Here is a 12,174-nt window from a genome sequence, read left to right as displayed (position 1 = left end):
CAGTCAACATGTTTTATACCACTTGTCCCATTTTAAGTTTTGACCTATAATAGAAAATATTTGCTTATCCAATTGTCCTTTCTATTCAGTTTTTGTTCAAAAAATAATTTCCTTTTACCACATGCAGGGCCTTTCAAAGCTTTTCATACCTCATCTCTGACGTTTTCTCACTTAAACCACAAACCTGAGACATTTCTTTGGGATTTTTATGTAACTATAGGAAACATCCAAACATAGTGTATAACGGTGAAATTAGAAGAAAGATAAACATTTTTTAACTTTGTTTTAGAAATAAAAGTCTGCTAGTACCTCTAAAGAAAGAAATGCAAGGCATCACCATGCATTTTTGAAGGCCTCAGAGGTCAGAGAATATTAGTGAGTTACAGTGAAGCAACTTTTTTCTAGAGGAGCTGCAGATCTCTTTGTCAGTGCAATCCAAATCTGACCTTTTGAGTAAAATCATCAAAGGCTTCTGCAGTTTGCTGTAAGTGAAATGAAGATAAAAATATACAAGAAGTGAGACTTACGTGCTAAACTCAGACTGTGGAGAAAACAAACATTTTGTAACACTTTAAAAACACAATTTCTATGGTGAAACATATTGGTGGCAGCATCTTGCTGTGGGGGATCCTTTTATTCAGCAGAAATGGGGAAGCTGGTCAGCCTAGAGCAAAGTACAGGACAGCTATAGAAGTGAGGCAAAGCTGCAGTAAAAACTGTTTAGATGAAAGTATATGTATGTGTTAGAGCAGGGGTCTTCAACGTTTTCCAGGCTAAGGACCCCCAAACTGATGGCGAGATGAAGCAGGGACCCCCTAATTATATATATTGTATGAAATTGTGTTACATTAAACTGGTCCTATAGTCACTCCTTTACACATGGAGTCATGTAACGAAAGTAATTTCGCCCTGGGATTATTAAAATATTTCTGATTTCTGATTTGAAAGAGCTCCTGTGTGTCACTGAATGTGAGCATTGATGACTGAAAGACATCTTCTACCTTATTTTTTTTAGTTGAATTCATGTTGATGTGTATTTCAAGACATTTCAATTAGTGGAAAAATTTGCAGGTGGGAAGTATTTAAAAAAAGTCTAATCAACCAAAACTTTTGCGACCCCCATGCAGTACCTCCGTAGACCCCCTAGGGGTTGCGGACCCTCTGTTGAATAATCAAAATATGAAGTTTATTGAAATGTCTTATAAAGGTTGTGAAAGGTTGTTTTACGAAGTATTTGGGATCATTATAACAGTGCTCACTGCACTTATCAGTGCCAAATTCTTTTAAACATTTTAATATCCTTCAACTTCATGAACTATTTGTCATGGACTACCTCACTCATTTCCAAAAAAAAATACATTCAAGTTTGTGGTTGTATTCAGATGCAGCAAAAAAAAAAAAGTTGTAAAACTGTTATCTTTTTTTATTTTTGCACTATAAATGCTACCTCAGAGTTCTAGAGAGTTAGATCTGCCCCATCACGTCTTATAGTCATCCAGTAGATGGCTCATCCCAGCAGTTTGCTGCGTACCATGCTGTTCTATATGACAGTCAGTTGTTTAGGTTCCAGATGGCCTGTGAGTTTCCACCAACCTCTGGGGCCATGTTCAATGATTTATCACACTTCCTGTTTTCATACAGTTTCTGCCGATTCAGTGTGCACAAGGCTGAGGGGGGGGCTGTGTTTTGTCACGTACCGCTGAGCAGCCCTAAAGGGTCTCAGTGCTAATAGCTGAGGAATGGCCACCCTCTTCTCCACTCCACTGCTACCTTAATGGTTTTTGACCATATGCTTCCCCCTGAATCTCAGCATACAGCTAACTAGATTTCTAGTGAAATACATGCATTATATTTACATTAGATGCAAACAACACAACCCATTTCAAAAGTTGTATTTGTTGTGCAAAGTTAAGTTCCTCCAACTCTCTGCTTCAGGCCGTCCACAGGCTCAGTGCATCCCGATGCCCCTGCCGGCTGTGGGCCGGCAAAGGATCGTCAAGGGGAACGGGACCAATGTGGGCACAGTCATTTCCCTGCTCTGCCCACCCTGGCAACGGTCGGTGGAAAAAAATATTACGTGCATCATGGGCACCAACGGCCCTCAATGGGACGAGAGGGCCTTCTGTCAGCGTAAGTCACAACAGAAAAGTTACAACCAAAATGTAATTTGCCTGCTGATGCAGAAAACAATTAAAACAATAAGTAAAGTTATGCGATGATACATAATAGAATGGAATAAATAGTGTTATAGCAACATTAAAAGTAGGAATGCTGATGTTTCTGCTTAGACTGAGTAATAATTATGTTTTAGGACGAATAAAAAAACCTGGAAATAAAAAATAAAAATGTATTTAGTTTTTTATCCTACTTGATTGGCTGGCACAAAGATTATTTAAAATTATTTTAAAACTGCCAGTCTCTGTGGACCACAGCAGTCAAACCTTAATAATGTGTTTGCATGTGTCACAAAGAGTATTGACCAGCCCAGGACAGGGTGGATTTCACATTATTCCCATATTTTAATTAATGACTAGTGATTTTTTAAGCACACAGAACAAAACAAAAACAAATCAATTAATTAATTTTTCTTTTATGCTTCAGCTTTTTCCCCCTATGGGGACTATGGTTTCCGTGTAGCTGTCCTGGCATCCATTATAAGCTCAGGAATAATCCTGCTCATGTCTGTGGCCTTCATCACCTGCTGTTTACTGGACTGCATCGAAGATGAGAAAAGCAAAAACCAAAGGTGAGAGAATTTATGGACAAGTCTTGCTGTCTTACAATGTCTTAAGTGATCAACAACGTGCACCTAGGATAAGTGGAGGCGTTTCGGTTTTTGCACAGATATTAAATGGGAAACAATTACTTCTGTGTATTTTGTCTCACTACGACCAGGAATGTAAGTCTAAGTTTTGGGAATATGAGATGACAGAACAACACAACAAAAGTTGTGTGTTCAAAAAGAACTCCTTATAGTGTTATCTTTGTTTTTTCCCCCCACCTCCAAAGTGCATAATCTGCCAATCATCATGATTGGCTGTTCTATTGGGTATAAAGTCAAGACTAATGAGTTTCCAATGCTCAAAAACATTATCGGGTTAGAATAAACAAATACAAATGAAATAACTGCAGCCAATAACAGTATGACACATAACCAAGACTGAATTTCTTGAAAATCAAGGATTTATTGTTTTTCCACCACTAACTGATTATTATGGAGCCGTAATCATTCAAGGTTTCAAACTATTCAACAGTATTTCTGTAATTACAGTTGTAACTCCCAATAAGAGGATTATTTACAGCCTTTTCCTTTTACACAGTTTTCACATTTTTAAGTCATTATTATTTTGTGTCATTGCCACAATGATGATACAAAAAAAACACTATTTCCACACATGTCCCCCTGTCACGCAAGGGTTTTATATTCTTCAAACCGGACTTCTCAGAACAAAGTCTTACTTTCCCCATTTTTACCACAAGGTGATGTCTAGAGAGTTACTAAAGGGACAGACAGAAATCAGAAAAGTTGGAAAAAGGAAAGGATGATTGAGCGAGGGGTCAGAGTTGAGGACTCAAAGGATTGTGATATCCTAGTGCTGTATAAATGTGTTTAAATATGTGCTTCTTATGGTTTGGCTTACGTTGATGACCAACGTCTGTGCTATGCTATCTATCTATGTGCAAATATTCTAAATGCTGGGTTCTCTGTCACTGAGCCTAGAGGGTTGGTACAGATGGAGGAACAAAAGAAAGGAGGAACCACTTGGAAGGTTTAGGTCTCCCAAAGCCATCCTTGCTTTGTTTGTCTGAATTAAAGCTTCTGCTTTAGGCTCTCCAACCTCTAATGGATTTTGAATTCTCTCTTCTAGTAGATATAACAAAGTATATATTTGAGATAATGTGATTAAAAAAAAGTAGAGGTGCCCCCCCCCCCAAGATTATTTTCCCTAAACAGTTTTTATTACTTTTTGTAACAGAGAGTCTGATGGTCCCTCCTGGGAGGGTCAGGACCAATGGCAGGAGGACAGAAGGTCTGGTTACAGTCATAAAGGCTGGAACAACAACAATAACAATGCAGAGGAGAAGGTGCTACCTTGGTGGGAAACTGCAAACCCAGTCATGTGTGAAAACTTTCGACCGTGCAGGTAAAGGCAAATCTTAGAGTGAAGTAGATTCCAATTTGCTTGGGAGCGTCAGAGAAACATGACTATCTCCTCCTTTACAGATGTCAGCAGCAGTACGCCAGTGGTTCCCCAATGCCGCGTCTTGCTGCCCTTCCTGGACAGGACTATGACCAGCCCCTTTTACCCCAAAACCTGTCCGCTTGTCCACCTGAGTATCCAGGACCTCCTCTCTCCCCGTGTCCAGCTGCAAACTCAGGACTGGTTCACTTCTCAGCACCGGGGTCGGGACAGGTGTGGCAGTATGCGGGACAGCCGTACAATATGTCTGAAGTCACCCCAGGAAACGCAAGGAATATAAACACAAACAGGAATATAACCCCCAAAGAAGTTTCCATCAAGATCATATCAGTGTGAAGCTTTGTTTCTGACAGAGTAAAGATTTAAGTTGACTGCATTAAGTTTAACAACTTCAACTCATAAATGAGTCATCAGAAAGCAGTATGTTTGGGGAACAAAACAAAAATCCTGAAAGTCTGTGGTACTATGGTTTATAGACACTCACCTGACACCACAGCTTCTGCTGCAAATCAAACTGTGATAGCACACTGCCCCCTGGAGGAAGCTATGAGCCAATGCAGTTTTAGTATGTCTGCCATCCTGGGAATACAAAATCCTGACATTAAATGATGTAAACAGTTTCACGCCTAAAACAAAATCTCTAAAGGTTAAGGATGTTCACTGGAAAATACATATCAATGTGCAAGAATCTGCTCTAGAAATGTTTTGACTTTCAATGCCTGCATAATGATGTCAATAATGATTCAAACTTATTAAATCCTTTTAAAATAGAGTGGTGCTGTTAAGTATGTCCACTTTGAAGGTATATAGGTAAAAATGTACCAGCGGCTGAGTGAATCAGTGTTTGTTACTGAAAGCTGCAGCCTCCCAGCTGGTTGTCTGGGTGTAATCTAGTATTATCCTGCCATGGAGGTCAGTCAGGTCGCGGTGTGGGACAAGGCAACAGAGACTGTCCAGGGACTTTAAAGTGAGTCCCAAATGCTGTTTGCGTGCTATGGCACGACTGACAATCGAAGGTAAGGTTTTTGGACCTATGGCTACTCTGCATAGATAGATAGATAGACAGACAGACAGACAGACAGACAGACAGACAGACAGACAGACAGACAGACAGACAGACAGACAGACAGACAGACAGAGTGTCCAACTATTTTTGTTGCATCCTTAGCTAAATGTGGCAATAAACCTCTTAGTAATTTATGTACGGAGCAGGGCTAACTCTATCTCCAGATTAAGTCGAGACATAAAATCTGCACTAATCATTTAGCTGCATGCTTTCATTGAGAGGGAAGTCTGTTTGCATGATGGCAGTGGTTCTGTAGCAATTTATGCTGTGTACCACTAAAATGACACACAGTAGGTTGCCTATGTACTGCTCCTAACGTATATGAAAGTCTTAAATAAACAAGCAAAATGAAATTAATCATGCAGACAGAAATTTGAGCAGATAATTGGGTGCTTTTTTTTTACTTTTACTATGTGTGGGAAGTGTTTACCTATAAAAACCTCACTAAACAAAAATAAGCACATGTTGCAAGCATTTTAAATATAGCATAACTTTAATATATAATTTATAATGTGACTGATTGGTTGGGAACATTCTACATTTTATCAAGAGGTCAACCTTCTAAAATGTTTTAAGAGATGAGAGGAGCCATTGGATTTACAGAACATTGTGAGTTACATGAGGATTCAATAGACTACCTAGGCTTTGTAAAGCTGTTGCAGAACAGTCAGCCTTAGCTTTGCTCATTTTATTTCTTTCAGAAGTCAGTGAAATATGTTTTATAGGTCTGAAACACACATATGTATAGCCAGAGCAATTAACTGGAACACTAGTCCTGGGATATAAGCCTGTGCCCTGGTAACATTCGCCAATCAAATAAAACAAAAAACAAAAACAGTTTTGAATATCCAGGAGGTGCATAAAGATACATCTCACAAAATTACAAGAAGGCCAGAAAATACAGGAGAAATTAAAAGTCTAAACAATTATAAAAAATACAGTTTGTGAAGAGGAGAACATATTTAGAACATATAAGAAAACTATACATGTTCATAATTTTAATTTTCTTATGTTCTTATTTAAATTTTAAAAACAAAATAAAATAAAAAACAAAAACAGTTTTGAATATCCAGGAGGTGCAGGAGGTCAACTCAATGTGTTGCTTTAAGTTTTAAGTGGACGTGGCTGACATAAAGACTTGTTTGTTAATTTCGGGTGGGCACAGTTTGCACTAGTTTTGTTGTTGTCCGAGTCTTCCTTTGTCAGTTCATTAACTTTGGGGTCGCAAGGGGTGCTGGTGCCTATCTCCAGTTGTCAATGGGCAGGTCGCCAGTCTATCACAGGGCAACACAGAGACAAACAGGACAAATAACCATTCACTCACACATAAGGAGAATTTATGGAAGCCAATTAGCCTAACAGTCATGTTTTTGGACTGTGGGAGGAAGCCAGAGTACCCGGAGAGAATCCACACATGCTTTTTCCTGTAAAGGGATAAAAACCTAGAAGGTATTTTTTGTTAAAAGAAGGTTGAAATCTCTGTTTAAATCAATTACAATGGAAAATTGTTAGGCCTAAGCATGGCTTTTTGTTTAGTAGATTAAAACAATAAAAAGGAAAAATATTACTTGTAATCTTTATTTCAAAATGTGTTCTTAGTACCTTAGGGGGCCCATTCCTTCTGGTGTTTAATGAGCTACAGTTTGAGCAGAATAGGGGTGGTCTTTTTTCATGCTGAAAAAAATATATTTACTGATGTCCTCTTGATCTGTACTGACCAGACACAGAAGACTATGATGAGCAGCTCTGCAGCGATGCTCAGTTTCTGTGCTCTCATCAGAGGATGGACACTGAACTGGTCGACAGATTGGTGCTGCAGCTCAACAGGATCTACCCCCAGATACTCAGTGACAACGAAGCCTGCAAGGTCACTTTATACATTATTAGGCACAAGTAAACATCCACAAATATTTGCACTTGAAATACAAAATACAATACATTCCCATGTATTCATATTTTGTTTCACACCAAGCCTGCAAGGGGTATTTGTTGCTAAAATGCCCAATCTTTGTTTCATTTGTTTAATCTGTAACATAAAATATTTTAGAGTTAAAAAAAACTCTAAAAGTAAAGTATTTCTCCTGGCATTTCAACCTAACAAAATGTCTGGCATGTATATAGCATCTAATCTTAGTTATTAAGATTTGGTGACCTAAAATTACATTTTCCCAAAGCCTCTTACCAAGTTTTTGGGACTTTTCTTTCCATCCCTGTCCTCTTAAGTATACATGATTTTAAGATAAATATGCAGCTTCTTCTAGTCCCATCTGAGTGACAAGAAGAAAAAATATATGTTATGATGGAGGTCTATTTTTGAAATTGACTCAGCAGTAAAAATGAATCTCTTTATTTTTAAGCATACCAAAACATCTGGGACAACCTCCTGTGACCTACTCTGTTTCTCTGGGAGCAGTTTAGAGATGGCCATTTGCTTTTCCACCAGAGATGCTCACAAGTGGATAAAATAAAGACCATAAAGACATGTTGACGTAAAGATATTCTGGCCTGACCTGAGTTCTAACCTCAACCAATAACCCCTTGTTCAGACTTTGAATCAGGTCCTCTCTTCCAGCATCAGCATCTGACCTCGTAAGCTTCCAAAAACTCAGAAATTCAACCACAACTCATTGATAACCATAAGAACGTCTTTGGACAGTATATTTGATTTCAAATAGTATATTAAGCTTGAATAATAGAAAATATTTTAGTTTACAAAAGTAAAATAAGGGTAAAGTAAAAGTAAAGTCTGGGGTTAAAGGTCTTGCTCAGGTACCCAGAGTGGCAGTCTGTTGGAAGCAGTGGGACTTGAACTCAGAAGCTCCGGGAGCCAAGCACAATGCTCTAACCACTGGGCCAACACTCCCCATATAAAATAATTAATAAAAAAAACAAAAAAAAAAAAACACTCCTTCCGCAGACTTTTTGTCTTTGGTTTAATGAACTAACCGAGGCCTTATTTAAAGGAAAATCTGATGAAGATTACTGCTAGCTCAGTGAAATTTCCTCTAAATGGCCTCCTGCCTCTCTGCAGTTCAGAAGCCTGAGTGTCCCTACTGAGGTGAGGCTACGTGAGCTGCTGATGTTCCTCCACGGGAAAGGTGACGAAGCATGTTTCGAGTTCTACAGAGCACTGCACATTCATGCTGAGGACATTTACTTCAGCTTGCCCACTAGAACCAGAAAGAGAGGTAAAGCCCTGCGAATGAGTGAGATTCACTCAAACTGTTGTGGTTTTATCAATTCAGATGCAGCATTTTCAAAAAGGTGTAAACTGGGGCAGAAAAGGTGGAGCACAATGTGACATCAGTTTCCTGTTAAAACCAAATATCCTGTTTGTCATGGTTGTGTGTTTAGACGTGTCATCTTGTGGGTTTTAAGAACTGACTTTTGGTTATAATTTTGTTATAATTACAAACACATTTATGAGTTTCTTTTTAAATGTAGTCTTTGTATTAAAATGGAAGGCCGTAGTCAATGTTCTTCTAAAGTCTGTCTAGTGCTGTTTAACCTCTTTGACTCTCTGTCTCAGAGATGCCGGACTCAAGAGGTTCGATTAATAAGGCTGTCATCCCAGAGCGATATGTGCTTAATAACAGAGGTAAATCCAGTGAGAAGATGTATCCGAATACCAGCAGTCCAGTAGATCACAAGATGAACATGAATATTGTCCAGAGCTCAGCACTGGATCAGACATTCCCCCTTTAGCATTGCAAAATAGGGCCACAGTAAACATCGTTGGGTGATAGGATCCAGCAAAAGCTCAAATCTAATTCCAACTGAGAAACTGAGAAAGAATGAAGAAAAGAAATAAATGTGTCCTTTTTCTTCAAACTCATGATTTCACACTGTTTTGTGTTGGGATATTACAAAAGAGACTATAAACATGCCAAGGATTTTCATCATAACTCTTCAAAAGATGAAAAAAGGTCTGGGGTGTCAGAACTCAGAACGTTCGACCCAGAATTCAGGCAGACAGACTGAAGTGATTTATAAAAAGCGCTCATTAACTGCTCATTGATCTATAGCTCGTCAGTGTGGACTAGATAATTGGAATCTTCTGTAGAGGTAAAAACACAGGTTAGTGACCACGTAACTCTGACGGGGAATGATAGTGAGCATGTGAGTCACTAACCTGGTTTTTAAGTTCAGTCTGAGCCAAGAAGAAGGAGTGGAATCCAGCTGGATGATTTCCCACAGCATGCAGCGGAAGCCGCCCAGAGAGTTCCAGGAGTAGAAGCCAAAGGTGCTGCAGGGCAGACAAGGAAGAGCAGAAGTATCCGGAAGGAGAATCAACAACCAGTGTCGATGAGGAAACACAAGTCCAGGCCAGAAGAACTGAGATCCGAAGAGGTACCTAAAGGAAATCCAAGCCGGTTCAGGAGACAGATCCAAGGTTGTTAGAAGGCAGAATCCAAAGGATGTCCGAAGACAGGTCAGGCAAACAGATCAGAACAGGGGCATGTTAACTCCGGAGTACATGAGCAGAAACTAGTCAGGATCAGGCAATCAGAATAAAACACAGGGTACACTAGGCACCTCTTGCCTACAGCTCCAATAATCTGCCACCTATGGCTGGGGCCAAACAGTTTAAATAGGAACTGGAACAGATGGATCTGATGAGTGATAATAGAAAACGGAGCAGAGCTAAGCAGGTGGATGAACTAAACCAATAATCCATTCATCAGTGACAAGATCATGACATTGGGTATGAATATGTTTGCAAATGTCTAAACCCTTATGGTTAACAAAATCTGACCTCTGGATTCTTTTATTTACTCACGTTAACTTTATCCAGAAGTAAAAGAGCTTGAGCAATAGACAGACACCTCTGGTAGATAAAAAAAATAATGTTACTGTTCACTATCCCAGAAAATACATTAATTCTGTCTTTAGGCTCCAGCTGTGGGAATAACACTTGGCAACATTCCTGGATGGGTGTTTTATTAATGTAATAACCTTATAGTTTGTGTTAGAATGGATTCTGCTTCTTCTGATCAATTCATTCTTAATCTGTATGAGCTCTGCCGCACCTTTTGACCCCTGCAGCACCAGAGTGCCCCCCTGCACTGTACCACTATACCATTCATCATCCCATTATATCCAGGGCTTTGGTTAGATGGGTTAGTTAAGTTCAGGTTTAAAGGCAGCTTCCTCTGTCGTGCATCGAAACTCAGCAGTCAAACTGTTGAAATATGACTATGATATCGGTATAGGTGATTTCCCACACTTTGTTTTCTTGTAGTTAAAGTGTTTGTTGGAAAAGATGAGTCATTTTTCTTTTCCTTTTAAGGACCGATGTTCTTCCTGAGCTGTTTTAGCTTGGCGGTTGGCATTGCATTTCTCTATTATTATGGAGGTGAGTCATGCAAAATAAAAACGTTTTATTTCCTCTTTATTTATATCTCTAACCCTTTTTTCGTCTATTTCTACAAACAGAATCTCAGAGACACAAGTGCACAGAAGCAATGCTTTACTGCTCTATGATAAGATTTAGTAAAGATGCCAAGGACGTTTTTGTTTCCTACGTGGAGGTCGGAAAGTTGAAATAAGGAGGATGGGAAGCTTCAGAGGACAAACCTTTGCTCACTTTCCCTCGCTGTGCCAAACCAGTGTTCATCCATGGGGAACTGTATCATTTCTGCTTGGGTTCTTTGTGAAAAAGAAATGCGATCAAAACAATATTTTAAAACTTCAAACTACACCACATTTGACTGAAAAGCAAACCTATGAATTAAAAGCAGATGTAGCATTTATGGGTTAGATGGCTATGCTGTTTGTGTGATGTAAAATGCTGATAACAATGACTGTTGTTCACATCAGGCTACATAATGTTTTTTTTTTTTTATCTTTCTCATTTGTCATAAATATCTCTGTTCTGCTAGTTGCCCATGTGCAGCCGAGCTTTGCTGTTATGGTGCTACTATCTGTTTATTGTAGGAACAGTTTTCAGAGAGACATTTTGCATGTATTAGAGATGTAGCAATCATATAGCCAGAGAAGTCATTTGGCCAATGTTTTACTTAAGGGAGAAGGAGTTGATGATCAGTGGGTTAAACACCTAAAGTAGGAGAAGTCAGTTTTTTTTTTATCCCCTGATAATTTTTCTGTTGTATTTAAAGACAATCTTTTTTTCTTTCATTGACCCAGAATCACAATCAGATAAAAATGTTATCTGGTAAATATCTTAGGTGTACACACATAGCTGTTAAATGTCAAACCGATTAGTGTGAAGTTGTACTGCTATAAAAAACTGCTTCCAGTTATATAGTGCCAAACTCCAGTTCTCATAAGAGGGGGCTCTTATGTTATCTCCTCAAAATGCCAAAGATCATCTGAACGGTGCAGTGCACCCACTAGACTGGAGTTTAAACACCTTAACTTAGAATTAGACTACAGGAGCTTTCTTTCAGTAGCCAATATTTCCATCTAACATGCCCTATAACACATGTTCTTAAATGCACAGTACCTAAAATTTATTTACAGCATCATACATTTGTGGTATTGAACAAATATATAGACACTTAACCTCCGATTGCACCTTGCGCCCCACGATGGAAGCCCACTGCTCCCTAAGGGTATGGTTTGAATGCAAAGGTAAATTTCTCCAATATGAGATAAATAAAGTTCAATTATTATTATTTTTATGAACTTTACTACTGTGGACGCTTGAAGCTGACTGCTGTGGTTAAGGAAGTTGGTTATATTTCTCTTTACACCAGAGGGCGCTGTTTTTCATTCAAAACAAAACGGCCTCAGGGGTCAACCAGGTTGTTCTGGTGTTTCTTTTTTTTTTAATATTAATTATTCTCTTCTTTAACGCTGCTATATTATAAGAGAAACCTGCCTTGTTTCCCTTAGACTTGAAAATCAGTTAATAGAATAGAATAGAATAGAATAGAATAGAAT

General features: G+C 38.8%; 2 protein-coding genes across 3 annotated transcripts in view; both read left to right on the top strand.

Annotated features, from left to right (window-relative positions):
• LOC107088156 overlaps positions 1 to 5,227 on the top strand; it is a 5,912-nt gene extending 685 nt beyond the window's left edge. Inside the window, exons 2-5 of the mRNA XM_015380139.1 lie at positions 1,936 to 2,130; positions 2,602 to 2,746; positions 3,978 to 4,145; positions 4,226 to 5,227. Coding sequence (XP_015235625.1) covers positions 1,936 to 2,130; positions 2,602 to 2,746; positions 3,978 to 4,145; positions 4,226 to 4,538 — 821 coding nt within the window. The 3' untranslated portion in view covers positions 4,539 to 5,227. The remainder of the gene's footprint in view (positions 1 to 1,935; positions 2,131 to 2,601; positions 2,747 to 3,977; positions 4,146 to 4,225) is intronic.
• A 1,767-nt stretch (positions 5,228 to 6,994) lies between these two features.
• Positions 6,995 to 12,020, top strand: LOC107088158 (bcl10-interacting CARD protein-like). 2 transcript variants are annotated; one of them, XM_015380140.1, is made up of 5 exons: positions 6,995 to 7,135; positions 8,300 to 8,456; positions 8,798 to 8,866; positions 10,559 to 10,624; positions 10,705 to 12,020. In XM_015380140.1, the coding sequence occupies exons 1-5, from the start codon at positions 7,052 to 7,054 to the stop codon at positions 10,815 to 10,817; spliced, it is 489 nt and encodes a 162-aa protein (XP_015235626.1). In that variant the 5' UTR covers positions 6,995 to 7,051; the 3' UTR covers positions 10,818 to 12,020. The 2 variants fall into 2 exon arrangements, with proteins under 2 accessions (XP_015235626.1, XP_015235627.1); XM_015380141.1 differs by lacking the exon at positions 8,798 to 8,866.
• The last annotated feature ends 154 nt before the right edge of the window (positions 12,021 to 12,174 follow it).

This window comes from Cyprinodon variegatus, unplaced genomic scaffold, assembly GCF_000732505.1.
Source record: "Cyprinodon variegatus isolate N-32 unplaced genomic scaffold, C_variegatus-1.0 Scaffold208, whole genome shotgun sequence".
NCBI lineage: Eukaryota > Metazoa > Chordata > Actinopteri > Cyprinodontiformes > Cyprinodontidae > Cyprinodon > Cyprinodon variegatus.
The sequence above is the reverse complement of the archived record's forward strand: the minus strand, read 5'-3'. Positions and strand labels throughout refer to the sequence as shown.